General features: G+C 36.3%; 1 protein-coding gene and 2 long non-coding RNA genes across 5 annotated transcripts; 2 read left to right on the top strand and 1 right to left on the bottom strand.

Annotated features, from left to right (window-relative positions):
* The first annotated feature begins 10380 nt into the window (after positions 1-10380).
* LOC135751895 (uncharacterized) lies at positions 10381-12844 on the top strand. 3 transcript variants are annotated; one of them, XR_010533051.1, is made up of 7 exons: positions 10381-10658; positions 10795-10872; positions 10977-11148; positions 11552-11597; positions 12225-12241; positions 12352-12369; positions 12534-12844. It is a non-coding gene; the product is annotated as an uncharacterized lncRNA (long non-coding RNA). The 3 variants fall into 3 exon arrangements; XR_012337003.1 differs by having other exon boundaries at positions 12352-12844; XR_012337004.1 differs by lacking the exon at positions 11552-11597 and having other exon boundaries at positions 12352-12844.
* Positions 12845-13758: 914 nt separating this feature from the next.
* On the top strand, positions 13759-16347 carry LOC135751894 (uncharacterized). Its single transcript, XR_010533050.1, has 2 exons — positions 13759-14125; positions 15350-16347. It is a non-coding gene; the product is annotated as an uncharacterized lncRNA (long non-coding RNA).
* A 1312-nt stretch (positions 16348-17659) lies between these two features.
* Positions 17660-19822, bottom strand: sox14 (SRY-box transcription factor 14). Its single transcript, XM_065266711.2, has one exon. The coding sequence runs from the start codon at positions 19158-19160 to the stop codon at positions 18444-18446; it is 717 nt and encodes a 238-aa protein (XP_065122783.1). The 5' UTR covers positions 19161-19822; the 3' UTR covers positions 17660-18443.
* Between the last annotated feature and the right edge of the window lie 7769 nt (positions 19823-27591).

The following is a 27591-nucleotide window of genomic DNA, read 5'->3' as shown; positions in this document are numbered from 1 at the left end:
CCACGGTGCAGGCCATTCTGGCCTGCTCCTCAGTGCTCGGGCCCTAATAATAATAATGAAAGCTGCAAGCAGCGATGGAAGGGCCCTCGCACGCATGTGCACCGCTACCCTATGGCATTAGTAAAGCAGTGAACCAGGGGGATAAGAATTAAAGTGGGTAAATATAGGTGGATATTCAAAGGAAAATTGATGTGCCACAACGCCTGTGTGCAGTAGGTGGCGCTATGACTGTACCTGATTATTGTTATATTGACATGTTCCGGCCGGGACCCCTAACAAACGTGTGAAGTCTGGGGCAGATCGAACAATGTATGCCTGAATTACAACAGCTTCCTGTTTCATGGCGAAACATCACACTTTGCCAGGCTGCCACGGACACGCCCTTCCACGAAAAGTCAAGATCTTCGCTAATTATCATCGTAAAAGGGCTTAAGATCAGTCTGACAAGATATGATGATGATTTTATTAAATCTCTAAGAGCAGTAAATCACAGCGTAAAACAAGGCATTTCCTGCTACCTCTAGGTGGCGCTAGGAGTGAAGCTGAATATTGGCATTGAAATGTGTTCAGGCCAAGACTCTTATCAAACATGTGAAGTGTGGGGCATATTGGACATTGCATGCCTTAGTTATAACAACTTCCTGTTTCATGGCGAAAATGCTGAACTTTGTCAGGCCGCCACGGACACACCCTCCAACGAAAAGTCAAAAGCTTCGCGCATTTTAACATCGCAAAGGCCTTTAGATGAGATTGACCAAATATGATGACGATCTGATAAAATCTGTAGGAGGAGTTCGTTAAAGTACGAAGCCTAGGAATGACAAAATTTGCACAGAAATCACAGCAAAAATTCAAAATGGCCGACTTCCTGTGGGGTTTAGAGCTTAGCTTCAAGAGACTTTTTTGTAAGTTTTGGGGTGATAGATGATCCTACCAAATTTCGTATCTGTATGTTTTTTGTATGTTCTCTTAAAATTTTGCAGGTGGCGCTATCGAGCCATTTTTAGACGCCCACTTCTGACGCCTATATTACATGTAAATTTTCGCCACTTCTGACGTGTGTGCAAATTTTCATGAGTTTTCGAGTATGTTTAGCCCCTCAAAAATGCAATCCATTTTGGAGAATAATAATAATAATAATAATAATAAACGGAGCAAAAACAATAGGGTCCTCACACCCTGGTGTGCTCTGGCCCTAATAAACGAAGCAAAAACAATAGGGCTTCGCACCTTTCGGTGCAGGCCATTCTGGCCTGCTCCTCGGTGATCGGGCCCTACTAAATCTGAGCAAAAACAATAGGGCATTCTAGCCTGCTCCTCGGTGCTCGGGCCCTAATAATACTCCGAGCAAAAACAATAGGGTTTCGCACCTTTCAGTGCAGGCCTTTCTGGCCTGCTTCTCGGTCCTCTGGCCTTAATGAATTTTTTTTTTCATCAATCTTAAAGTGGGAGTGTTCTTCCTCTGTTTAGTTTTTCAGTTTACAAATTTTGCTATCTAAATAGGGAATCAGTATGGCGATTAAACTGGCTTTTAAAGGGGATGAGAGAGGTACCTCTCTCATCCCCTTTATCTTAGAGAGATACCTTTTATAAAGGTCTTAATAAAGTTAACATACTCTGTGGTTTAAGAGTAAACACTGAAAACCTTAGCATCTAAGGTAGCATCTAAATAGGGAATCAGTATGGCGATTAAACTGGCTTTTAAAGGGGATGAGAGCTTAACATACTCTGTGGTTTAAGAGTAAACACTGAAAACCTTAGCATCTAAGGTAGCATCTAAATAGGGAATCAGTATGGCGATTAAACTGGCTTTTAAAGGGGATGAGAGCTGAGACTCTCATTGGTTTATTGTACACCCAAAACAAACCCATTGCTCATTACGAGAATAGGAATAGCAATAACCCTTTTAGCATGTTGGCTTGGTGCACAAACCATTTTTTCCCGTCATTGGCAAGAGTGGATTCGGACACGCCCGTTTAGACTGTGCACCGTGGGCTTTAGACAATGCGCTTTGATCATTAAAATAGGGCCCAATGTGTTATATAGCATAACACAAAACATCCTTTCTTAGAGTGTAAGTATGGTGCTTGAAGAAAACTAATTTGGAAATATGTAAATATGTTTCCCATTAAATTTCCCATTCCCGTTAAATTACAGGTAACAACTCAAACAAGTGTTACATTAAAAGCAACTGTAAGGATACAGATTCCAGGATCATAAATTATGAATTCATTAAATTTTCTGGAAGGGCCTTGCCCATTCAAAACAATGCTTTAAGAAACATCCCCTTTATGCACTCCCCTTTAAGGCCACAAAGATTTTGTTAAGAACTTTTCCTTAGTGTGTAACTACGGGACATTCATATGTACATATGCTTTCACAAGCAAACTAAAGGCCCAATTAGCTCCTGAAGATTGCGTCAATATAAAAATTCATGCTTTTCATTTGACTGACTACTGGTCAGTGGCTGCAAAACAAATAGAGTAAGAAAAATAAATATATAATGAACACATAAGTGAACGGGAGTCTTAAAACATCACAGACTCCGCTGTCTTTGTGACATGTAAACAGCGAGTGGCTTTTGGGTATCATAGAGCCATTTTTAATGATGCTGTGGAACATTCCTACTGTAAAAACACCCTGCAATAAACAAATGTAACAAAAATTTCTTTAAGGTCTGTTTAAAGGTAAAGGGAGCCCAATGTTTTTTGTCTCGATAAGCGGTCTATACATCCCTTCTGCTTCTTCCTGATTAGTCTAATCCAGTGAGAAGTGCGTGCCGGGGTTCTGATTGAGTCAGTCACTGCAGCCCCTGAGGGAAACCCTTCTGATAAGTGCCTTTACCTTTCACCTCCACAGCCCCACGCATCCAGCGCTTTAATCTCATTTGGACCAGGAAGACATGCTCTGGCACAGGGAGCAGCGATTAGCATCCACTCAGCTCACACTCTCTCTTTTCACAAACATGCACACAGTCATCCACAGACCTGCAATCAAAGTCCTTGAATGCAAGGTAATTAATTTCACAAAAAATTCAAAGTATTTGTATGGCAGTGACTAATTAATATACAGTTGACAGAAACAGAGCTGTCTATTATGCTTTATAGAGCACATGGCATTATTGAAGGTAAGTTTTCTGAAATGAGTCTTGTTAGCTCACTTAGGCCTAAAATAGTCTGAAAAATCCCCTCCTCACCATCCCAAACAGATGTTGTGTTGAAACATGTTATGAGTTAATATAACTGTGAACTAAATTTAATTACATTTGATGTGCTTCCTGCAACAAAAGTGCTTTAGTTTTTCTACTCAACTGAGAGTGTCTGGAAAGTTTTTTTCTGACATAATTTATCTTAGAGAGATACCTTTTATAAAGGTCTTAATAAAGTTAACATACTCTGTGGTTTAAGAGTAAACACTGAAAACCTTTCATTTATCTTGTTGTAATAACAATTCAAAGATAAATTTGCCAATTAAATTTTCACATTGAATCCTGGGTTTCCAGATGCATTCCTTCTTTAGAACTTCCTCGCTCAATTGAGACAGCACTGCAGTGACAATTTTCCCTTTACTTAGTTTCTGGGCTATGACAATGAACAGTTTATTGTTGCTTCAGGGTAATTTGATTGCTGTGTGTTCCTGACAGGGGATCCAGGTGACTGGATCTGAATGAAACAAGTGGCATCTGGACCCACAAACCAGTCACAAAGGTCTCAGACCATTGACTGGGGTTTAGGCTTTCATCAGCTAGGTAATATGCTGCACACCAAAGGGTGATTGATAGCTTGTCAACCTGAATGTCAAAAAGTGTCACGAGGCCCAGTTTTGTCAATAAATATTCTTCCACTACTGCTTAGGCAACATCAGTAAATAATGTTTTCATTTGCATAGGACATGACACATAGGATGATGGGACACTTATTTTTTTATATTAAAATGGTATGCTTCGATGCTAAAAAAAAGCTTTCATGGTTGCCTGTGGTGCACATGTAGGGCTCTGTACTGACACATACCTACATAAATTATTTAAATGATAAACCAGGACTGAAGCTTGGATTTCTGGGACCCCTGAATGTAGACTATAGTATATTGCTATACATTTTAAAATGAATTGGGAAACAATTGGGAAATTGTTGTGAGCCCTTTTGAACCTGTGGGCCCCAACAACTGTTCCAACCATTAGCTACAACATGTCTCTTTTTAAATCATGCATTTTTTTTACAATGTTTCTAAAACATGTTTTATGCTCAGAATGTTATAAGGGATTAAAATAAAAAGTCTAATTACATTAATTATAAATTAATAAATAAAAAATCATTTGAAAGAAAAATAGGAAAGCAAAAATTAAAATAAAAAAGCTATGTCACTGTAAATGTAGATTATGCCTTATAGCTTTAAAATTAAAATCTTTCCCCTCAATTATTTTCCCTACACTTTGTTGACCAAAAACCTACAGATCTGGAGTGGAGCCTGAAAACTTCCTCAACCAAGCAGTGAAACAAAACTTTTTCACCTCATCTTAACTAGCAAACTGACAATAGCTGTTTTTTCCCTTTCCACTAAAAATTATAATCAGTCAGCTCTGATTTGTTTTATTGTTTGTTAATAGTAAATAAAAATATTTATGCTACAAATGCATGCTAATGAAATGTAAATGGAACAATGAAAGAGAAGCCAGCTTTTGAAGTTTAGCTTGATTGGTAGAACCAATTGTTCCCACAAAGATAGGAATACCAGTACCGTTGTGGGGACATTTTGAGCTCCCTGTGAGGAAACAAGCTTATAAATCAAACAGAATGACGTTTATTGAAAATCTAAGGTAGCAGAAAGTTTTCTGTGATGGTTGGGGTCAGGGTTTGGGTTAGGGAATAGAATATACAGTTTGTACAGTATAAAATGAATTATGAAAATGCATTATGTCTATGGAATGTCCCCAATACACATGGAAACCAGTGTGTGTGTGTGTGTACCTGGTAATTATCACGTTGTGGGGACCAATTGTCCCCACAAAGATAGGAATACCAGTGTTTTTGTGACCTTGTGGCGACATTTTGATGTCCCCATGAGGAAACAAGCTTATAAATCAAACAGAATAATGTTTATTGAAAATGTGAAGTAGCTGAATGGTTTCAGTGATGGTTGGGGTTAGGGAATGGGGCAGGTAAGGGGAATAGAATATACAGTTTGTACAGTATAAAATGCATTACGTCTATGGAATGTCCCCACAAAACATGGAAACCAGAATGTGTGTGTGTGTGTGTGTGTGTGTGTGTGTGTGTGTGTGTGTGTGTGTGTGTGTGTGTGTGTGTGTGTGTGTGTGTGAAGTCAGTTCACCTACTAGTTTTGACCTATGTTAAATTGACATTAGTTATAAAAACAAGTTGAAATTGTATAACTTATTTTTTATGTTAAAGTAACATACATAAAAATAAATGTTGATTTGACAAACATGTTTACAGTCTAGGGTTAAAAGCCAAAGTCTTTGTCCTTTTTACACTCTAAAATGCTGGATTAGTTGCAACCCAGCATATGGATTTAATTTAACCTATCCTGGGTTGTTTATAAAACATTTTCTGGGTTAATTTAACCCAATAGCTAGGCTTGTCCCTTTCTGATTCAATGCTGGGTTGAAAATAACCCATACCTTTTAGAGTGTATGCATATCTTGTAGTGTAAAATAAAAAATATACAATTGGGAATTAACTCAATATAATAGCTTTAAACAGTAGATCAGTTAATAATGATAATTATTCAAACATGTTGTACATTTTACATATTTAGATATAATTTTTAGAAATGAATAAATTGTATTTCTAAATAAGGTAATTTTTGGGCGGCCTTCACATGTTGTGAAAAAGCTATGAGTGATGAAAAACATCATCTAAGTTTAATAATGTTTGCACACACTTTACACTATGATGAGATATACACTGTAAAAAAATTCCGTAGAAATTTCAATGTTATTGCAGCTGGGTTGCCGGTAATTTACCGTAGATTTACATTTATGTTATTTACTGGCAAGAGTTTGTTCAAAGTTAAATTAATTTCAAATATTAACAAGTCTTTATCTTTACAGAATAAAACTATACAATAACAGCCTCATGCAAAGCATTCTGGGAACCAGAAATCATCATCAACCTTTTTCTGTTTTTTGGTCCAGATTTTGTTTCCCAGAATGTTTTGCTTGATGCTGTTTTTTAGTTTTACTCTGTAAAGATAAAGACTTGTAAATGTTTAATTTTCATTTAACTTTGAACAAAATGTTGCCAGAAAAAAACATAAATGTAAATCTACGGTAAATTACCGGCAACTCAGCTGCAATTTTTACGGATTTTTTTTACAGTGTATTGAAATACTGCTACGCATGAATTTGGATATAAAGTATTGTAAAGAGCAACTAATTCAAAGTGTATGTTTCCATGTGTGTTTGAGTTTCATATGATCTTGGCAGTGCCTACAGTAGCAACCTATGGAAGGTAGATCATATTTACAGTAAAAACATTATTTTATGTTTATACAGTAAAAAATCTCTTTGGTTGGTTCACATGTTATAGCACAATCATGATTTATATTAAACCAAGCATACCCTCCATGGATTTGAAATAAATAAATAAATATAATTCTGTTTGTGTTGGGACTAAATAACGATTTAAAAAAAAATGCAACCAGTTAAGATTAAGCGAAACTATACATTATGCCATACAGGCTACCTAATATTTCTTCAATATAGTTTTTTCAATCACAGCACAATATTTTTATCATTGTCCATTTTCCTTAACAAAAAACAGGGTTTGACCCCTTCTCTAGACTGGAAGCATTTTTATGACTATTTCAGTAGAGCGTTAAAGATTTATTAGGGAATGTTCTAGCATTGTCTAGACACTATAACAGCTTTTAATTTGCCATATAATAGCTTTAAACAGCAGATCAGTTAATAATGATAATGATAATTATTCAAACATGTTGTACATTTTACATATTTAGACTAGCAACTAATTCAAAGTGTATGTTTCCAGGTGTGTTTGAGTTTAATATGATCTTGGCAGTGCCTACAGTAGCAACCAAAAACGGAAGGTAGATCATATATACAGTAAAAACATTATTTTATGTTTATACAGTAAAAAAAAAATATTTGGTTGGTTCACATGTTATAGCACAATCATGATTTATATTCAACCAAGCATACCCTCCATGGATTTAAAATAAATAAATGAGTATAATTCTGTTTGTGTTGGGACTTAATAACTTATTTTTTTTTAAATTATGCAACCAGTTAAGCTTAAGCGAAACTATCATTGTCCATTTTCCCTTACGAAAAACAAACTTTTAACTGTCCCAAACTTGTGGAATTTGCTATGATACAAGTTTGACCCCTTCTCTAGACTGGAAGCATTTTTTATGACTATTTCAGTAGAGCGTTAAAGATTTATTAGGGAATGTTCTAGCATTGTCTAGGCACTATAACAGCTTTTAATTTGCCATATAGGCCTAATGCATACTTTTGTCACATAATTGAGTAACATTTTTAAAAAGCTATTTATTGAGGAAAATAGTTGGTAATTATATATTATGTAGGCTTATTATGTTTAATTAATTAATAAAGTTAAAATAAATGTAAAACTCTTAACACACGACACGTTTTCCATACAGTTTATCCCATACCGCATATATATATATATAGGCTGAAATACATTTCAAAATATACAAAAAATATATCGGTGAAAATTATATTTCTGTAAACATTCAAAAATATATTTTAAAAGTAAATACATCTTAAAGCATTAAAATTTTTTAAAGCATTGTTTATGTTACGAACCTGTAAACATAACAATAAAAAGGTTAAAATCAAATATATTTTCAACTTTAAACATATACTTTGTAAAATTAACTTGTATTTAGCATATATTTATTTAATATATTTATTTTTTTGCCGTATGAGATGTAAAATTAGAAATGTATTTGTTTGCCCTTGAAATTCATTTTGAAATATATGTTGATATATGAAGGTTAAAACTAAATATATTTTCAAATTCAAAAAAATTTATTAAATTGAGCATAACATTCTACAAAATGTATTTAGCATATATTTAAAATATATTTTTGGCCAGAATTGCCGTATGGGATGTTACTTTGTGAATAAAGCTCCAGACTCTTAATTAACTGTATATTTTTATGAACTTAAGAGACGCTCCGGAATATTGTGATCCTTGACGAACTCACTGTTCTGTATAAACTTTTCTCTTCGAATATTCATTTCTTAGGCTATTTGTACAATAATATATAATTTCGGTTAAACCACCGCATTTTAACAGTTTAATTTATTTCACTTGAGAATTCAGGGACCCCCAAATTCAAGGCCGGTGCTTCAAACAAGACTGCGGTTTACTTTTCTTCTGTCCAAATGCTATCCATGATCCAATTTTAGATGGACGAGACTGCAGCAATGATGCTTTTAAGACTTTCCGAGGGGGGGGGGCAATAGTTAACATTTTGGAAATGAGATCCGCGTTACATCAAACTTAATATATTACGATATTTAAATGTACTAGTAATAAATTGTTGTTCCCCATATAAGCATGTTTTACTTACTATAAAATATATTGTGTGTGTTATAATAATGCATTATTAAATTTATAATAATTAGGCCAATAATACCATATGTAGCCTAATTTGAATAAAATAGCTGTTGTTTTTGAATAAATATTTAAACATAATAAAGAACCTATTGGTCTGTTTCTACAGCAAAAATCTGACTTGTTTAACAAAACTAAAATAAGCACAGAGAATTGACAAAGAAAACAAGTCTATAAAATTAGCATGGCAAGATTCAGCAAAAGACATCCATAAGCTACATATCTAACTAAATTCTGCGACCATGTATTTAGGGTTACATTAGAAGACAATAATGTAAATGACCCATGACATTCACTGAAAACTGTCATGTCCTCTGAATTTTGTTTCATGCGTTTTATATTTTCCACTAAGGTGTTTCAAAAAGAAAGCGCCATGTATCTCCCACCTCCTTGAATTTTATCGCTAAATTAAGCTTATAAATGATCTGAAAGCACAGCCTGTCGCATTAAATTAAATAAAATGAAGAACAACTATCTCTCTTTTTCTCTGATCTCCCGTTGAAAGGAGTCTTGGGGAGATAAGACAGATTGAATTCGGGCTCTCCGTTGAGCTCACATAAAAACGTCTTAGAAAAGACGTAGGGGTCTGTAATTTCAAATCATAATTTTCACATCTAATTTATTGCATTTATGCTTTTTTGCGACGTTTTATTTTACAGACTACTTGAGAAAAATATTTCAATAATCGCAGTTTATTAATAGACCTATCTGAGAAGTGCTTACCAACTAAACAAAATTATCTGAATAGTAATTAATTGTGAGGTCTTGTTGGTTTGTCACTTTGTTTATTATGTCATGTTATATGGATCAACAGTTCAAATTATAAAATGGTTTAGGGCCTCTGTGCAGTAGTGCAGTGTCCTGTTTTTAAACCTAAAGTTGCATTTCAAGACTTATAAATTTAGTAAATATTTAAGTTGGGGAGAGTTTAATATAGGATCAGGTCTTACTGTTTAAATAATCTAGTGTTGTAGAGAACCCGCTTTTCCATGCCATTTTTACAGAATTAATCTTTAAGGTTGCCTAATTACCATCGTCTAATTTCAAAGTTGATATAAAACGTGCTATTCTGTTCAAAGGAGTATCGCCCTAATGTATAACGAAGACAAAAACACAGTCTGTCATAAAAATCAGAGCCCTTTATATCGAACTGCACCTTGGGCAAAGGTGCAGAATCGTGAATCTTAACTTCTTACAGCATATGTTCCTGGAAGATAAGTAAACAATCTGGATGTGATATTAAAATTTTTATTAATATAGTAATGATCTTACACATCTGCGTTTAAATCCCATTACCCATTCCCGCTACAATGGACAAAAGTAAAGGCCAATTCCAATCCTCTGTTTGCAGCTCAAACCCAATTGTTCTGCAAGCTTGTTTCCTTTGAGTGAATCCCATTTTCCATTTTAATAGACTGCTTTACTTTCAGCAACTGCTTTACTTTCTAAAACCGGGGCGCTTTTACCCGCTGGGATAAATTTCATTATTATTTGATTGGGGTCAAAATGTGAGAAACGTAGACCCGCAATTATTCTGAGCTGTTATATGCCTTACTGTTCACATTTGATATTGAATCTTTCATTGGTAAACACAGTATTAAACCAAATGTCACAGTAAAATATAATATTGAAATAAGCGAACAAACTTAGTTTAGGGGCCTATGAAGAGCTTGTTGGCATTGCATTTGTTATTTATCTTTTTTAATAATAATATATCAGGTGTTACACAAAATTAAAATTACAAAATGATAATATTTCCCAGACAGCACACGTACGTCTGCCCGACGTCGGCTCAAGAGCGTACGTCGGCCTCCTTATCTGAAACATCTAATAAGTATCGGCCAGGCATCGGCCAAATCTTCAGTCAAGTCAACGGTATTTCCCGCTCATCAAGCTTGTCTGTTACGTCGGCTTTGGGTCGGATAACTATACCGGAGGCCGATGCCGCGCTTCTCTCTGTTGGTGCGTGCCCAGTTACTCCTCCCTTTGCAACCCACCAGAGCAAAGGCGACATCATGGGTGTATCAAGTATGTACAAGAACTAAGTAAATGATAATAAGTGGAGAAAAATGGAATCCGTTAAGTAAATGTAAATGTTTTAATATAATATACAAGTAAAAATAAATAAAATAGCAGCGCTTTCTTTGCTTTTAATGACACACAGCTGCTAAATTCCGTTATTCCGAAGCAGTAGGGGGCAGTAATGTACATACGCTGGTTGCCAGCCGCCGTTAATACTCAAGTAAGTTAGAGAAGACAACTCGGGAAAGTGAGGACAAATAAGGGATTATTGGCTTGTTTTACACGTATCATTGTTTTGTGTTCCCCTCCTTCGTAAAAAAACAGACAATTCCACGTCAACTCGAACACGCAAAACCCCGGTATGAAGCATTGTCATGAGCATGCCAAACCAACAGATGGCGATATATTCCTTAACCCAGAGAAGCCACTCCAGTCTCGTCTTGCCATGAACAAGGAAAAAATGCGGGAGCTGACTTCGCAGACGTACGTGGTTCAGGTAAGTTTTTGACAAAAATCTTATATTAAAAGTCTTAAAAGTTGGTATAAGGCACTCCGTCTACTACAGTACAGCTAATAAAGTCATACGTTTGTAGTATTAGCAGCGCTATTCAGATTTGAGGCATTTTTGCTAAAATGTTTGTGTATTATTTAATAGAGATTATAATTTCCATTAATTTTTGTTGTTCTAAAATGTTTCTGTAAAACAATACGTGTCAGCTTGTTGTTATGTATAGTCTGACCGACTAGAGGTAATGTTAACGTGAGGACAGAAAGGTCATTTCTCGTCTAATTTTTTTATGATATGACAAAAACATGGTACTTGAAATCAGTCTAAATACCTTTCACTTGTTCAGTAACTTATTGTGTTTTTGTTGCTATATAAACGATGAACTTAATAGGCAGATGGCCATTGCTTTTCTGAACAGCAGTTGGAAGTATTCTGAGGTAATTTACATTTTAGGAAAAATATGAGGATGATTATCGATGATTATATAATTGAGTTCAATAACATAGTAATTTGGGTTGTTTCATTTCATTATGAGTGTTTGTTTGATGTTTAAATGATCAACATAATATTATGGTTAATTGTTCTGTCCCGTTTGTTAGAAAAGCTTTTGCAAATATCTTGTCTGAGGTAAATTGTCATTTTAAACACATTTAGTGAGTGTGAATAATATGCTTTTTGTCTCTATATATATTTATGATGCTCTGGCAGTTTTAGTTACTGTATAAAGTGTATTATTATGATCTCTATGATAGTTTGAGTGCTTACAATGGGAGCAAATTTAAAAACAAAACAAACAAGAGATGTTTACATTGGCATTATGTAAGTTAGTTCAGCTTCTTTGACAACCATTTTGTTATGCACAATGCAATCTGACTTAAGTTATTTTATGTCAGATGTATGAAATGTACAGTGATTTAATGAACAGGTGTTTCATATCATAGTCATTTGCCATACTGTGGATTTTAAACACATCAAGGGCTGGAAATGACTGAATAAATTTCTTGCCTTTTTCCTTAGCTAATATTTGCCTCATATTTGTTTCCTCTCTTCTTGTGTGTTAACAGGTCATTGGCACTGCTGTGTAAGTATTTCACTGACAGACACCTCAAGACATTTTAGTGTGTGTAACTGGACATCATTTATGTAAATCTGTAATATTCAATTGTTATAATTTATGTCTTTGCAAAACAGATCACAACATCATTTGCTGTAAGTTGTTTTTAACCAGCTGTTACTCACTTATAACTGATTATCCCCCCTATGTTGGGATCACCGGGGCCTCCATCGCCCGGCATGTACACGCTACATTAGGTGTAGGTAAGACGCACACTCACTGCTTCCCTGGTGCTTGTGTTCTCAATGTTTCTGTGCAGGTGCCTGGGATAATGAAGACAATTTGGGTTGTCGTGTTACACGCCAGGTGAACAACATCAGAGTGCGGCAGTCAGAGATCCTAAAGAAGGACTCCATATGTTTACTCGAGACAGTACGCCGTACATCTCTTACGACAAGGATATTTGTTTCAGGACCGCTTTCCCGATACTGACAAGGACATTTAAGGTTCAGTGGACAACTTGCTTTCAATGAATGGTTAATGTCTGTAGCCCTTTTCACACACATATTATGGAAAAAATACAGAGTACACATCCGGGAGTTGTTCGGGATTATTTGATTTTGGTTAATTCACGCCTAACACATATTTTAAAATGACGAACCACACACATGACGGGCTACATACATGTTGGGATGAGCTTCGCATTGCATTGTGCGCCCTCGGAAAATAAGTCCTTGTCCGCCACTGGTCCTGGTTCTTCAATGCTTAATAATGGCATTGACTGGGCATCAATGTTTTGAAGTTCCAAAAGTGCATCCATTCATCATTAAAGTGATCCATATATAACCCAGTGGTTCTTCTGATGCAAAATGATAGGCTTGTGAGAAAAACTTTATATTTTAAGCTTTAAGCGAGTTACGATGCATATGTTATGTAAACAGACTATAACAACTCAATCGCATTGTTTCTCACGTGTCTCTACTGCGTTTCATCACAATTCATATTACGACTAGTCATGAGATGCATAACATCCAATGCGATAACACGTGCTGCCATATTTAAATTGTCTTTTTAACTTTGTAAATGTCTTGTCTCTATCACAAAAAGCAATAAATATGAATAGTTTTTCTCACAAATGTATTGTTTCGCTTCGGAAGACATTTATTAATCCACTGGTTACATATGGATTACTTTAATGATGGATGGATATACTTTTAAGCTTTGAAAAACATTGATCCCAGTCAATGACATTATAAAGCAAAAATATAAATACAATATATAAATGTAAAGAACCAGGAAATTATTTAATATAACTCTGATTGTGTTCTGTTAAAAAAGTAATCGATAACTTCTTGGATGACATGAATTTAAATAATCAGTCAATTTTCATTTTGGTGGGAGGAGTAATCCTTTAACTCATTTGAGTCATCAGACAGTCATCTTGTTGCTTTGACTGAATTCATTTACAGATCAAAATCCCTGGTGGTAATTCAACACTGCTCAGTCTTATCTATTTGAGTACACTGACGATCCTGAAGGTGTGTTTAACATTCATACAATAATAAAGTAATGCATAAAGTAATAATTGAACATTACTGATGATGTGTGCTGTTAACAAGCAGAAGGGTAAAGATAAACTAAAACAAAGACGTCAAAGCAACAAGATGACTTTGTTCAGACAACTCAACCCTTTTAAAATGTCTTTTATTTAACAGTGCATTTTATCCTTTATCTTAGACAAAGCAGGCCATGTTAACTTCATTTAATACATTCTGGAACAAATCTGGGTCCACTTATCATTTCTACTTACAAATGAACATTTCTGTTCTGCTCCGTTTACAGTGTTTGGGTGAGATCTAGACCGAGGACTAAGGCGTATACTAGGACAGAACTAAGTGTTGTAGCCCACAGGTGAGACAAACTTTGCAACTTGGTATCTGTTAGACACGATACATTGAAGAAGGGCCCATTCATATTATACTTAAACTTGGTCCAGGACCATTAGATTTTTGGTTCATTCACACTGCCAATGATTTTCCGTAATCTGTGTTTATGCCGTAAAGACACATGATGGGTTTAAAGTCCTGCACTTGATAGGTTTTATCCACAGTGTCTGAAGGTTTGTTATTATTGGTTATTTCTCTCTGCAGAAGACTGCATTTTTGTTTATGATAAGACTATAATGGAATGCGTGATGCGCTGTTCTAGTATGCACATGAATTAACCCAATTTCAAAGTGGATATTTGAAACTCCCTGAACTCTGTCCTAGTCCAGTTTGCAGACATTTCTCATCGTGAATGTAAATGTTCATTTAAACCCCCGTTTTAAAGAGCTGAACGGTATATCTTGTTGCGATGACGCACATGTATTTTGTTTAATATAAGCTCATGTGAGCGCCTGATGCGCTAGAACAGTTATGCTGCTAAATGATCTCTGCTTCAGCGTGGATAGTGACGAGCTCTCTGATCTCTGCTTCGGTCCAGTTTGCCGACCTTTGTAAAACCCTTGTTTTAAAGAGCTGAACCATAACTTCAAAACTACGCTATTGTTTCTGCTTCTCATTCACAAAGAGGGCTTTCCAGGTATCTTACAGTAATGTTACTAGGTCCTCTTTCCTGGAACAATCCCAGAACATCTACGACACATGTTTGCATTCACACAAATGCCTCTCTGCCAATTTTATGGATATTTTCTGGGACCAAAGTGCTGTGTGAATAAGGTTATACTTTACTCGATTACACGAACACCGATGCAAGCACTTGTTCAACAAAGTTTGGTGGTAAGCAAGTGGGTGACTGTTAACTTTAGATATCTCTAACAATAAAATGTATAATTTTCAAGACATTTGCATTAATTCCTCCTATAGCACTCATTTTAAGTATAGCTGTAGCTGTAGCTGAGGATGCAAAGAAGAATTAACACTGTTTATAATGCACAGCCAGACATTCAGGAATGCAACAACACAGTAGACCAGATGCTTTATATGCTTACATAAAGTACTGTATGCTTTGTGGGTCCACTTTTTGATTATCTATCCAATATACACGATTGTTCATGTTTGCCATAGGCACTTAAATTTAAATATAAAATGTGATCGTATGATTAATAATTTTTTGTTGGATGTTTCCATTTAGGTGATCCTAAAGCAACAAAGAGGAACCATGGAGAGGAAGAAGTGGTGTCCAGATGTTTAAAAGGCGGTGTTCGGGACAGGAAACGAAGGCAACAAAGAGGAACCTCTAAGGTTTAAAGGCACTGCTTGCAGAGACGAGTGCAGAAAATAAAGACAGAAGACCTGACGAGAATGTTTTATGATTAAATGTTTTTGTTATGTACATGCACATTATTATTTACAATATATTTCTGAGATACATAAATATGTGACCTTGTATATGAAATCCAGGCTACTGTCTTAACATCTTATGACATCTAAAGTTTGAATTTACTGATTTAACATTGAGTTCAGTCTTTGGCATGACCTTACTCAGTCAGTATTGAAGATGTCAAGATTAATTTTTCAGAGAATGTTTTCTGAATTGTGTAGGATGATTTTATGTAGAAAACAGTAAGTCACAAAGAAATACTTTGCTGGGTTTTCACAGGCCGTGTTTTTCCCATTTGTACAACATATGTGAATTATCTTGAGACTAAAACTTCTGAAATCCAAACTGTTATATTTTAGCATTTCAAATGCAGCCACCCTTTGCCTAGAATGTGAAATATATACCCTTGGGTTTTTTCAGTAATTTTTTGAGATCTCACCCTGAGATATTTTTAAAGAAATTTCCATGTATTATGGGCTTGAATTACTTGTTTATTTTATCATTTTGTCCAAGTAATTTGAAAAAGTTTTAAATTAAATTTTAGTTCTCAATTGAAATAAATGTATATGTTGAGACTATATTTTTGTCCACAAACGTAATTGAATCATATAAGAGTATATTATTTTGAAGGGTATAAGAAATATTTAAGTTAAGTGTAAGTAAAACGTTTACACAGTAGTATAGCAGTGTATAATAGTTACAGAATATGTAATTTATGTGTGACACATCTAAATATTCTGTTACTGATTTATCCAAGTTGTTTATGTGTTATATTTGTCAAATGAATAAATTTGCAACGGTTATTGACAGTGGTGTACTTGTTTTTAGTTATTATTGCAAAGAAGCACATTATTCTGAATAAATGTGAATGAATAAAGGTTTAAATTAATAAATAAATGCCCGGTAAAGCCCGTGCAGAGCGGCTGAAATTGCATCGTTTAAATATCGGCCCGAGGGCATTTGCGACGAGATGCCGACATCTAGACGACATCTTCCCAATGAGCAAACGCTCCCTGAGCGACATCTTGCCGATGGAACTTTGAAAGTCGGCACAACGTCGGCCAGATGTATGTGTGCTGTCTGGGTTGGTGGGGGTAATATGGCCGTGTATAGCCTATAATGTGATAACGTTTTAATTTAAATATAGAAATAGACAATATAACAACACAATTATAGGCCCTAAAACGTCTCTTAGACATACACACATCAAAGTGTGTGATATTCTTATTTCGATTCGGAGACATGACACACACACACACACACACACACACACACACACACACACACACACACACACACACACACACACACACACGCACACACACGATTGCAAAAAATATGGGCAAAAACGATTGCAAAATATAAATTAAAACCACAAAAAAAGAACTCATCAAGCCGAATAGACAATAGAAATGCAAACTGGCAGATGCTAAATATGCAGTCTTGTGTAATGTGTCGACGCATATTTATCACTACGCGTTTGTCAGCGCTGCAAAATTTGTAAAGTCTGAGATTTTAAAGCACTTGACGCTTTGTTTGATTTTTTTTATAAGAAAATGTTTTGTAATATGACATGCCTCAAAACACCCCTCCTCCAATTTCCATTATATTGCCCGTGTTAGGGTAAATTGCAATTCATTTTCTCCCTCAGTTTACCTAAGCGTCCCTCTACATTAATTGTTTTGCAATTTAATTTTTCACGCTACCTTGTATATCAGTCGGAAATGCCACGCCTTGACAGAGTTTATCTAAAATCTATGCCGAAAAGCCAGATTGTTATATTAGGCAGCCTTCAACAAAAACATGAGACTACTTGAGCAGTGCCCTTTAATTGTTTGCAGTATCTAATCAGTGTAATTTCTGGTGTAAGATTATATTTGGCAGGAATGTCTTTTTTCTGATCGACCAAATTAATTGTAAAGTTCTCCAGAAATTAAAGCAATTAACCTAATATAATAACGGAAGAGCAAACAATTATTAAACGAATTATTCGCACTTAATGCAAATCGATACAGCAGGGCTTTTTGATGCATTTGCTCTTTTGCCTTAAGGCACTACTGTAGAAGAGAATCGCCAAAACAATTTTTTTATTAATTTAAATATGCAACATAACAAGAGATGTGTATTCTAAAGACAGATGTCTTTATTTAAAATGTCTTTGCTCGGCAAATGAACAAAGAATCGAGGCATCACCCAATTTAGATACATTTTCCTTTCCATTAACATGACAGGATTTAAGTTACCATCGCAGATAAAAATACAAGATGGACAGCTTCGCTTCAAACTTTTAGTTCTTTTCAAATCAAAAGAACGAGTGACTAGCACTAAAACACATAAGATGCCAAAATTAAGGATACTAAAAAAGGACGATTTTGCCATTTTATATTTTGAATAGACTGTCTAATTGCAGGACTCGGTTAGATCTTTTTAATCAGTATAACCCGTATAATCTATTAAACGTTGAATTTCCAACTTTAAAATCCCTAATAGTCATATAATTTGAATTTCAGAGTGCTAAAAACAGCAGTAAATACAATAAGCTTTACAAAAAACATCAATCTTAACCGATATTTGTGCAAATTAAAGTCATTCAAATAATAATATGATGATAATTACAATTATATTTACTGTCAAAACACATTTATCATTTTAGCATCAAATTGTACATAATAAATAAAAGGCATCTGAATCCGATTGCCATAATAATAATAAACGTTTCAACATTTACATTTCTTACAGTACTGGGCACCTGCCTTACATTTATTCCAAGATCCAAGGAACCTGTCGTAGTTGGTGAAAAGTTCATCTCCACACGGACTCAGTACAAATGTCTTGACCATTCCTCTCTTCTTACATGCATTGGTGTTTTCAAGTTTTCAAAGAGTAGAATGTTTTAGTTGTGGAGTCACATAGCAGTGGCATGTGCTGTTGAGTATGGGTCAATCCCACTCTTGGTCATACCTGGGAACAGTATGTAGGCAACAGGCGGTTGTAAACTCGATGCCGACCAAGCGGTGCAGTTACAGGGCACCACATACCCAGGGTTTGTAGGCGAAGGGTGGGTGTGGGTGTGCTGGCTGGGACAACCCAGGGTCCCGAATGCGCCGTTCTGGTATCCCAGAGATGATGCGTAGGGTAAAGTGCTGGTGGCCAACGTGTGGGGCATCTCTGTCATCTTCTGGATGGCGCTGGTGCTAAACTGACTCGGGTCGAGGAAGGAGTAAGGGGCAGATGTTGGTGGCAGAAATGCACGAGCTTTTTCCGTAGAACCTAAGAGAGAGTCCGTGGCAGTGACCGGAAGTCCTTTCAGGTGATCTGTGTCACCCAAGTAGGGCAGAGGAAACACATACCTGTCCTTCTTGAGAAGGTTTTTGGGTTTCCGCCTGGGTCTATATTTGTAGTCTGGGTGTTCTTTCATGTGTTGAGCCCGGAGCCTCTTGGCCTCGTCGATGTATGGTCGTTTCTCGGATTCTGAAAGCAGTTTCCATTCGGCGCCGAGTCTTTTGCTTATTTCTGAATTGTGCATTTTGGGATTTTCTTGAGCCATTTTCCTCCTCTGGCCTCTTGACCAGACCATGAAGGCGTTCATGGGTCTCTTGATGTGATCTGCCGGCTTTGACATTTTCACAGCGCCGTTTAAAGTTCTCTTTCAAAATAACGACAAGAAGTTCTTCGACCAAGATAAAGTATTCACCTGTTATGTAGACAGACACGGATCATGCAACTTCTGAAAATCTGGAGAAGTGGGAAAACGATTTCAATGAAAAAAAATCCAGTAATTCTTCCGTGTGGTCGTGTTTATGAAAGATGTTTCTTCTTCAAAACGACACTGGGGGCTCAGGCAAGAACAACCCCTCGCTCCGCAAAATCCAGCGCGGGAAGCGAACTTTCCGCGGTGTGCTCGTGCGCTTTTTCTCGGAGGATTCTCGCCCCGCGAAGCACCTGGCTAAGAAGTGAGGAGAAGCGAGTGAATAAGAGCCAAAAGCGTTGAAGTTCAAAGGCTGGGCTGGTTCGCTCTGCACGCGATCTGACATAATCGCAGGGCGTTCACGCCGCAACCTGAGTGCCCAATCAGCTCTGAGAAATCCACATAAAACCTACCAAAATATGTATATTACCACACAAACAAAAGACCTGGAAGGAAAAGGAGGTGACTCTCTTTCCTCCCCAAATCCATTTAGTTTAGATCTACAAACACAGACCTTCAACATTTTTGTAATAAAACCTGACATCAACCAGCGTCAATACTTCAGAGACTGATGCCTGAAGAATAGTTTAAACTTTATTTTAAACACTGTAGAGCTTATGTGAACTACATGAGCACCTAATCTTTAAACATTGCAATTTATCACGTTTAAATTGCTTGCCTTATATTTTGATTTATTTTTTAGGTATAAAGATTTACAGATTATGTTCACTCTTGTTTTGCAAGCTTTTTTATCACTAAAATCCTTGAGGTAGGTTTGCAAAGCATGTCTATGTCCTATACAAACTGCAAAAGATTAAGCATTAAAACCACAAAGCACCAAGTATTGAGCTGTCTAAACAAGAGGGTGAAAAAAAAGACAAACGGTATAATCTCCGAATATAAGCGTGCTGTCTGAAGCAGTGGCCCCCGGGAAAATATTTCCGAAATGAGAACAAATGTCCAAAGCTCCCCTGGGACAGGCTCGTTTGGTGCTTGCACCTGTTTTGTTGCTGTAATCTCAGATGTTTAGAGCATGCTCCATAGCCCTTTTTGGAACGTTAACATAAGCACGAAATATTGTCATTTTAAATACCCTTTGGTCATTGTATAATTAAATACAATAGATAATCAAATTTATAAAATGTAAAAAAAAAAACTTGAGCTTAGTGATGATTTCGTTGTCTCTTTGTTAAAACAAGCATTTTATTAGAATATTCGGATTTCATGTAATTGCTTAAAACATTAAATTCATGGTCAAAGTTAAGGTTAATTATCATTGTTTTTTTCATGATCTCTCTCTCTCTCTCTCTCTCTCTCTCTCTCTCTCTCTCTCTCTCTCTCTCGACAAATAAACGTTTGTATTAATTTACTATTGTTAAAATTTTGCCAGATGTCTAAATAGCAATATAACTATTTCAAGGTAATGTGCTGTGTTAAGGTTCGAGTAACAAAAGATTTAACATGCAAATTTGAGTTTTTAAACACTAGGGTCCTATTGAGCCCGAGGCCAGGAGCTTGATACATGAGAAGGACGAATGCAATTATTAAGTGAAATGTATAAGTTATGTGATATCTCGTGAAGGGGCCTTCAGGCGTGACATGAAGAGAGATCTGTCTGCAATTTAGCACATCAACATATATTGTCTACACTGAGCTAAACGATGCACCGTTATTTCATAACAATCGAAATTTCTTTCATTGTTTAAATATAACATTGTTGTACGTAAGTACAAATATGTATTAATTTGTCATACTTGTAAATATTAAATATAAATTGACTCGTCAGTCTATCATATTGTGCGTTCTGCCTATGTATTTCTATCTTTTAGATATTCAGTGTCTGACCTATTTCTCTGATAGGTGAGCAATTTATAGACTTCATTATATATACTTAATTTGTATAAAATCAAAATGTTGCAGATTCACCATATAGGTCTTATTTAAATTCAAATGGATAGATTTTCAAGTATGCAAGGAATTTTTTTAAAGAGTTGTTACCTTGCCCCATGCAGATGAATACTTTTCAGCTTTTGACATATACTGTAAAAAATATTGGGCTGAGCAATCAATCAATCAATCAATCAATCAATCAATCAATCAATATATATATATATATATATATATATATATATATATATGCGCCACATCATAGAAAGATAGAAAGCAATTCTCAAGCTGCAAAAATCAGTGCAAAGCCGTCAATTTTTATAGCTTTTTGTTTGCTTAAATGAAACTCATGTATAGCCCATGTACGTTTTTACTTGAAACTTAAGCGAGGAACTGATTGTAAAATGCGTGGGACCATAACGGGTTTTTTTAGTGGTGTTGGCTCGATATCCATCAAGCTTTACCGTTCCACCGCCTCTTAGCCTCCCTCTCCATTTCAGAACACATCCGAGAGCAGTGCAGCTTGAAATCCGAAGAGCAGCAGTCTGATAGAAACAGAAATTACAACAGAAATTATTGGGGCACACAGCTTTTGACATACAGATGATGTACTTAAATCCAAATGAAGTGAGATTTGTGAAATCAAGCATGCTGAGGTGCGAGCGTCATTAAATGTGAGGTCGTCCTAATGGAGGAGATATTCGAGATGCGAATGGTTTACGTGCCCAGTGTGAACTATTGCAGCTTTTTGGCGTATCAGAGACAATTTCGAAATTACTTTTAAGGGCAAAGACTAAAGAATACTATTCCAATCAAAAACTCTAGCCAGCCAAGCCAGAATGGGCTGCTGAACACATACAGTTACTCGAACATCATTTCATTCAGAAAGTTATAGGATTATAATTTCTTATTGGAGCGGTTTCCCGTACAGGGTTTATCATAGTCCGAGACTATGCATGCTTGAGCTGCTTTAATTTCAAAACACATGGCACTGACATCTTTTTACATATATCAGTACCATTGTTCTGTCTCAAGATGCACAGCAGTATAGTTTTTTGTAAGATTTGTTTGTAAAATCTATTTAAATGTCCTAAAACAACTAAATCCTGGAATAATCTAATCCGGAAAACCGCCTCTTAAAGTTTGAATATACCAAGGAATTTGCAGGTTATGTGGCTTGCACAAAGGCAAAACAGGTCGATATAAAAGAGTCGTTAAAGCCCTAGTATATTTTTTATATTTTAGAATCATTCTTTCTTCATTTTTCTTTTAAGATCAACCTACACGGACTACTTAACTGAACGTTCATAGTTCTTAAATAATAATTAACCATTGTTCAAAATAAATTACTTTAAAAATACCACTTCATTGAAAAGAAATAACTTAAACTAATCCTCAAAAATTTTAAATTGGCATATAGCCTAGTCTCATTCTGAAAAAATACATGACACTGCAATATTTTTGCAATTGCCAGAACGTTGGGCTGATCAATTTCTCTGAGCGTAAAGTCATTGAGGTCTATAATTGTACATTATTGCTATATTACTATACATATGTTTTTATACATAACAACCAGCATTTATTATTATATGTTTATTTATATAAATATTAATATAATTCAGTGTATTTTTATTAACATATGCCTATTTGAAACGCATAAATGTAAAACACGTATTTTGTGTTAAGAGTTAAGAGTATTTTTTACTCTTAATGGAGTAAAAGTCATTTAAATAGCAACAATAGTTCTAACTGAACAACACAGCGCGACATTAACGCGATTTTGTATTACATTCTCAGTATCGGGAGTGACACGGTGAATCCCGTTCAGTCCCTTATGCTTCAGACAGTGTTTATGATATGGATTTGGTGGTACAGTAGCTGTCCATGGTCCTGATGCGCTAAGGGGCTTTTTCCACTGCTAACTTGCGGTCGCACTCAAGACTCCTAACAAACCCGTGTTGACATTTCAATGCTTTTTATCCTTCTTACATCCCATTTACTGCCGTGATTCTGCTCGCATGATGCGGCAATAGATTTTCCCCCCAAGAATTTGGTAGTGTGCTCTGCCAAGAAACCTCTGCGAGTACGCTGCATTCCCTTGGAGTTAAGTTCTGTGCGCATCATCGCGAATTCACCAGCTGAAATGGAGACTATTTACAACGGAAATGCTTTCAAACACAACGACAATCCCACGGAACTTTGTGAGATCATGTTGCATATGAAGATAATTTAAAATGTCTGACCTGCAGTACTGGGAATGCAGTCATTATTCAAGTTATTTTACTGCTAGTCATCTTATGCAGGCCAGCAACTGATTTCTATTATGTTAAAGGCAACCGTCATGATAAAACTGAACAAGCCACCAATTAGCCTATTTTACTTCTTTAATAACAGTTCAAATTCGTTAATGTGTTGTATATCAGCTACGATTTTTTGTAGCTTTATAAAACTTTCACATACATCGACAAAGGTTTACTAAAAAGATTTGCTTTTTCTATTACATCACCTAAATAAACAATGTCAAAATCCATGTTAAAATACATTGAAAATGACCTAATGGGGGAATATTTTTATGTGAACATGATCACAAGGAACCAAGCACGTTTTCTGTTTAATCAGTTAAAATTGAAAATTGAATTACAGTCAAGTAAATAAATCCATAACACTTCATAAAGTCTAAATAAAGTACACTGTAAAAATGATTAGTTGACTTTACTTAAACAAATTGTGGAAACCTGTAGCCTTAACAAAAAAAGCAAACCTCATACCAACTTAAAACTAAGTCTTATCCACAGTGCCATCACCATTCCTGTTCCTGTTTCACTTTACTAATTAAAGCAATACACCTTCCACAGCCCAACCATAATCAACACTCTTCTTAACCACAAAAATCTTGTAAACTCCTCTGAATCTCTAACATTGATGAACATTAAACACTAACAAGTCTTTCTCTTTACTAAAAAATACATAAAATTGAACTTAATCTACTTTTTTTAATGTAGTCCCATGCAAAGCATGCTTGGAACTGAAAATTATCTCTCGTTTCCCGAACAGCGGCGTAACTCGGTGCTGAACCACCATAGTACGATGCATAGTTGGAGAAACTAACTACCTTGTCAAGACATAGTAACTTTGTCGCACATTCGGCGTTTGAACCATGTTGGTAGTTGATGATGTCAAGTGGGAGATGGAATACTAATTAATCGGTTAAAATCGATTTAATATCAGATTACTGCTGTAAATAACGTAAATTGCACTGGACGACTGATTTTATTATCGTGATTTAGTTATCTGTTGTTGTTTTTTTAGAGATATTTAATTAATGCGCAAGTTCCCTCTTATGTCACTCTTCCCAGGGATTCCCCAAGGTCTTAAAGCTCAATCGTATTAAAAAGCCTTCATGTAAACACCTTAATCAATACGATTGAGTAGGCACGTGCACAGATAGGGCTCAACCTGTAGAACACATGCCCTTTTTGTCCTTACACTTTTGTCCTAAACAATTTTGTTACATTTTTTTTCCTTTAAAAAATCAATGCTATCGGTAACCCTTTACATCTGTACGTCTGATAAATATATTTTACAAATATATTTATCAAATAAAAGGTATTAAAAAATATATATATTTTTGGATCCGCTCAAACTGTCAGTCAAACCTCTTAACTCTTCCCCCTGAGTGCAGCGAGCTGAAGTTCCACAGCAGAGCAGCTGAACGTCTTGCAACGGTGAACAAATATCTTGTACACTAGTAACACTAGTATGTCTATAATGGCGCATGTTTTATAAATTTGAGCAGAGCCGGAATATCCATAGACAGGATTGGGCGAGTGGGCAATCAGGGGGCACCAAGGGCTCCAAACTGCGACCAAATTGAGTTTTTGACACAGCGCGAGCTGTTTTTTTAACAAGTGTTCATGCATGTCCAGGGCACCTGTGACAACAATACGCAATGCAGGATCGGGTTTTTACCGATTATTTGCATGACCAGCTCAATCGTTTAACTACCCAGTCAACACTGCACATCAAGTCACCATGAGCTTACAAGATCCTCAAAATGTTGTCACAATGTGTGCGTCACAGTGAGCTAAAATTGTAACCACACAGCGCACGCACGGTTTGCTCATATATTACGGTTACCATATGAGGTCTCTGCACACTCACTGGGAGCTTATACTACCCATAAAGCACATGGTATGAAAAGTACCAGATGTCGCTCAGAGAACTAATTTTCTAGCGTTTGCAAATCGGAAACATGTCGCAGAGACATCAGCATTTAATTGCAAATAATATATGGACAATAAAAAAGTAAAAGAGACATGATTGTCTCTGCATTTAACCCCTCCACTGAGTAGTGAAGCCATCCACTGCAAGTCATAAACACACACACACACATGGCAATTATCACTGCAACACCCCGACAATCAATCACTTCCTGCCAGCTGTGGGAATCGAACCACCAACCTCTGGGTTACACACACACAAGTCTGACTCTCTAACCACTAGGCCTCAATAATTGGACAAAACAATCCTGGTCACTTTTACTTCCAATCTGTGTGAGCTTTCTAAAACCTTTATTTAGGCTTCTTGATGCCATAACGTTGTTGTTGACATTTTATATGATATATACATTACATACCATGTATATGACTATAATATGCTGTGCAGAAAGTGTCCTAAATTTGATCCTATGATCATTCCTATAATATTTCTTAGAAATTATAGGTAGGAAGGGTGACATTCTAATTTTGGGCCAACATTTTCCAGACATGTGTGATGTCCTGCTATAACAGAATGAGTGTGCCGTTCCCCTAAAACAGTGGTTCCCAAACTTTTTCAGCGTGCGGCCCCCCTTGTGTACAGTGCATTTTTTCGTGGCCCCCCGTTTTAAAATGTAATATTTTAATTAAACAAAACATATAAAATTATACCTAGTAGTGCAGTTGGTTAGTTGGCTTATTATTTTTTAGGTTTAATTACACAGAATTCATGATAAATGAATGTATTTTATAAAATGTCATAAAACTGGGGCCCCCCTGGCACCATCTCGCGGCCCCCCTGGGGGCCCCGGCCCCCAGTTTGAAAACCACTGCCCTAAAATTATGACCATAGTATGAGCACACAGTAAGTGTGGGGTGACTTCACATTGTGACCATAATATGAGTCACAGATCCTGACTCATACTATGGTCACGATGTGAGGTTATGGTACACTCAAAGTGTGCTCATTATGGTCACTATGTAAAGTCATGGCACACTCATTGTGCACTCATACCATGAACTCAACATTCTGAATTCACAATAAGCTCACATACAGCTCACACTGTGATTATCACAGGATGAGAACGGTGGGACGTCACTGTGATCCTCCAGTATCTACCTTTTTCTAGTGAGATATAGGAAGTAGAATGCCCTACTTGTGTTGTATTGCCTCCTTTTAAGGTGCTCAACATTTTAAAATCACAATGAGCTCAAAGATAGCTTACACTGTGAATTATCATGGTATGAGAATGGTGTGAATTTACTGTGATCTCGTGTGATCTCATGTGTTGACTGGGTACGTAGCCCGGGTAAAGTCAACACATCTCACTCAGAACCGCGAGAAGACGCGCCCGCGCGGGTTTAAATTTAGACATTGGAGAGATGAGAGAACTTCTAGCCTACATTAACACCAAAAACATTACAGATTAGAAAGGTCTTAGACATCAGATGCCTAGTTAAGGAAAATTGCATAGAAGACGAGAAACGTGTAAAAGATACAAGTATGTATATATCTCATTACAATATGCTATCTGGATATAACTTAATGTATATGAATCTAATGCCTTGAATTAGTCAAGGGGGTTGTATGATTATTTGGTTCATAACTTTTTATTCTGAAACCAACTGAATAGAGTTAAGTCTATTTTGTATTTTTTCAGTAATGCAGTTATTTTGGGTAAAATGTGAACAATTGCAGGCTGATTTCACTAGTTCGCCTGCGCATTCAGGTCTTAATGATTAATGGTAAACAAACTTGGCTTGCTGTCCTCGAAGGGAGCTCTGTACCTGAGCTCTGAACCTTCAGAGAGAGCGAACCTGAAGCTGGGACTCGAGCCACAAGTTCAACCCCCTGCAACGGAACTGCAAAGAGGAAGAAGGAGAGAGTGAAGGAGGAGATGGGGAGGAGGAGGGATGTCGGAAAAGAAAGCAGCTGGACAGGAAGGCCTGAAGGCTGCCTTATATACGCCCATGATGATGATGATTGACAGGCCTGAATGTTTAGGCTCCTCCCGAACCTACGTTTAGAACTGCATTTCACTAGTTCGCCTGCGCATTCAGGTCCTTAATGATAAATGGTAAACAAACTTGGCTTGCTGTCCTCGAAGGGAGCTCTGTACCTGAGCTCTGAACCTTCAGAGAGAGCGAACCTGAGGCTGGGGCTCGAGCCACAAGTTCAACCCCCAAAAGAGTGTTTGATGGACAGCAAGTTGAGCAGGAGC

Source organism: Paramisgurnus dabryanus, chromosome 7, assembly GCF_030506205.2.
Source record: "Paramisgurnus dabryanus chromosome 7, PD_genome_1.1, whole genome shotgun sequence".
Lineage (NCBI taxonomy): Eukaryota > Metazoa > Chordata > Actinopteri > Cypriniformes > Cobitidae > Paramisgurnus > Paramisgurnus dabryanus.
Note: the sequence above shows the minus strand (reverse complement) of the source record. Positions and strands in the feature narration are given on the sequence as shown.

Bases quoted from the DNA above. Each gene is read 5' to 3' on its own strand.
- sox14 (XM_065266711.2), bottom strand. From the start codon at position 19,160: ATGTCAAAGCCGGCAGATCACATCAAGAGACCCATGAACGCCTTCATG.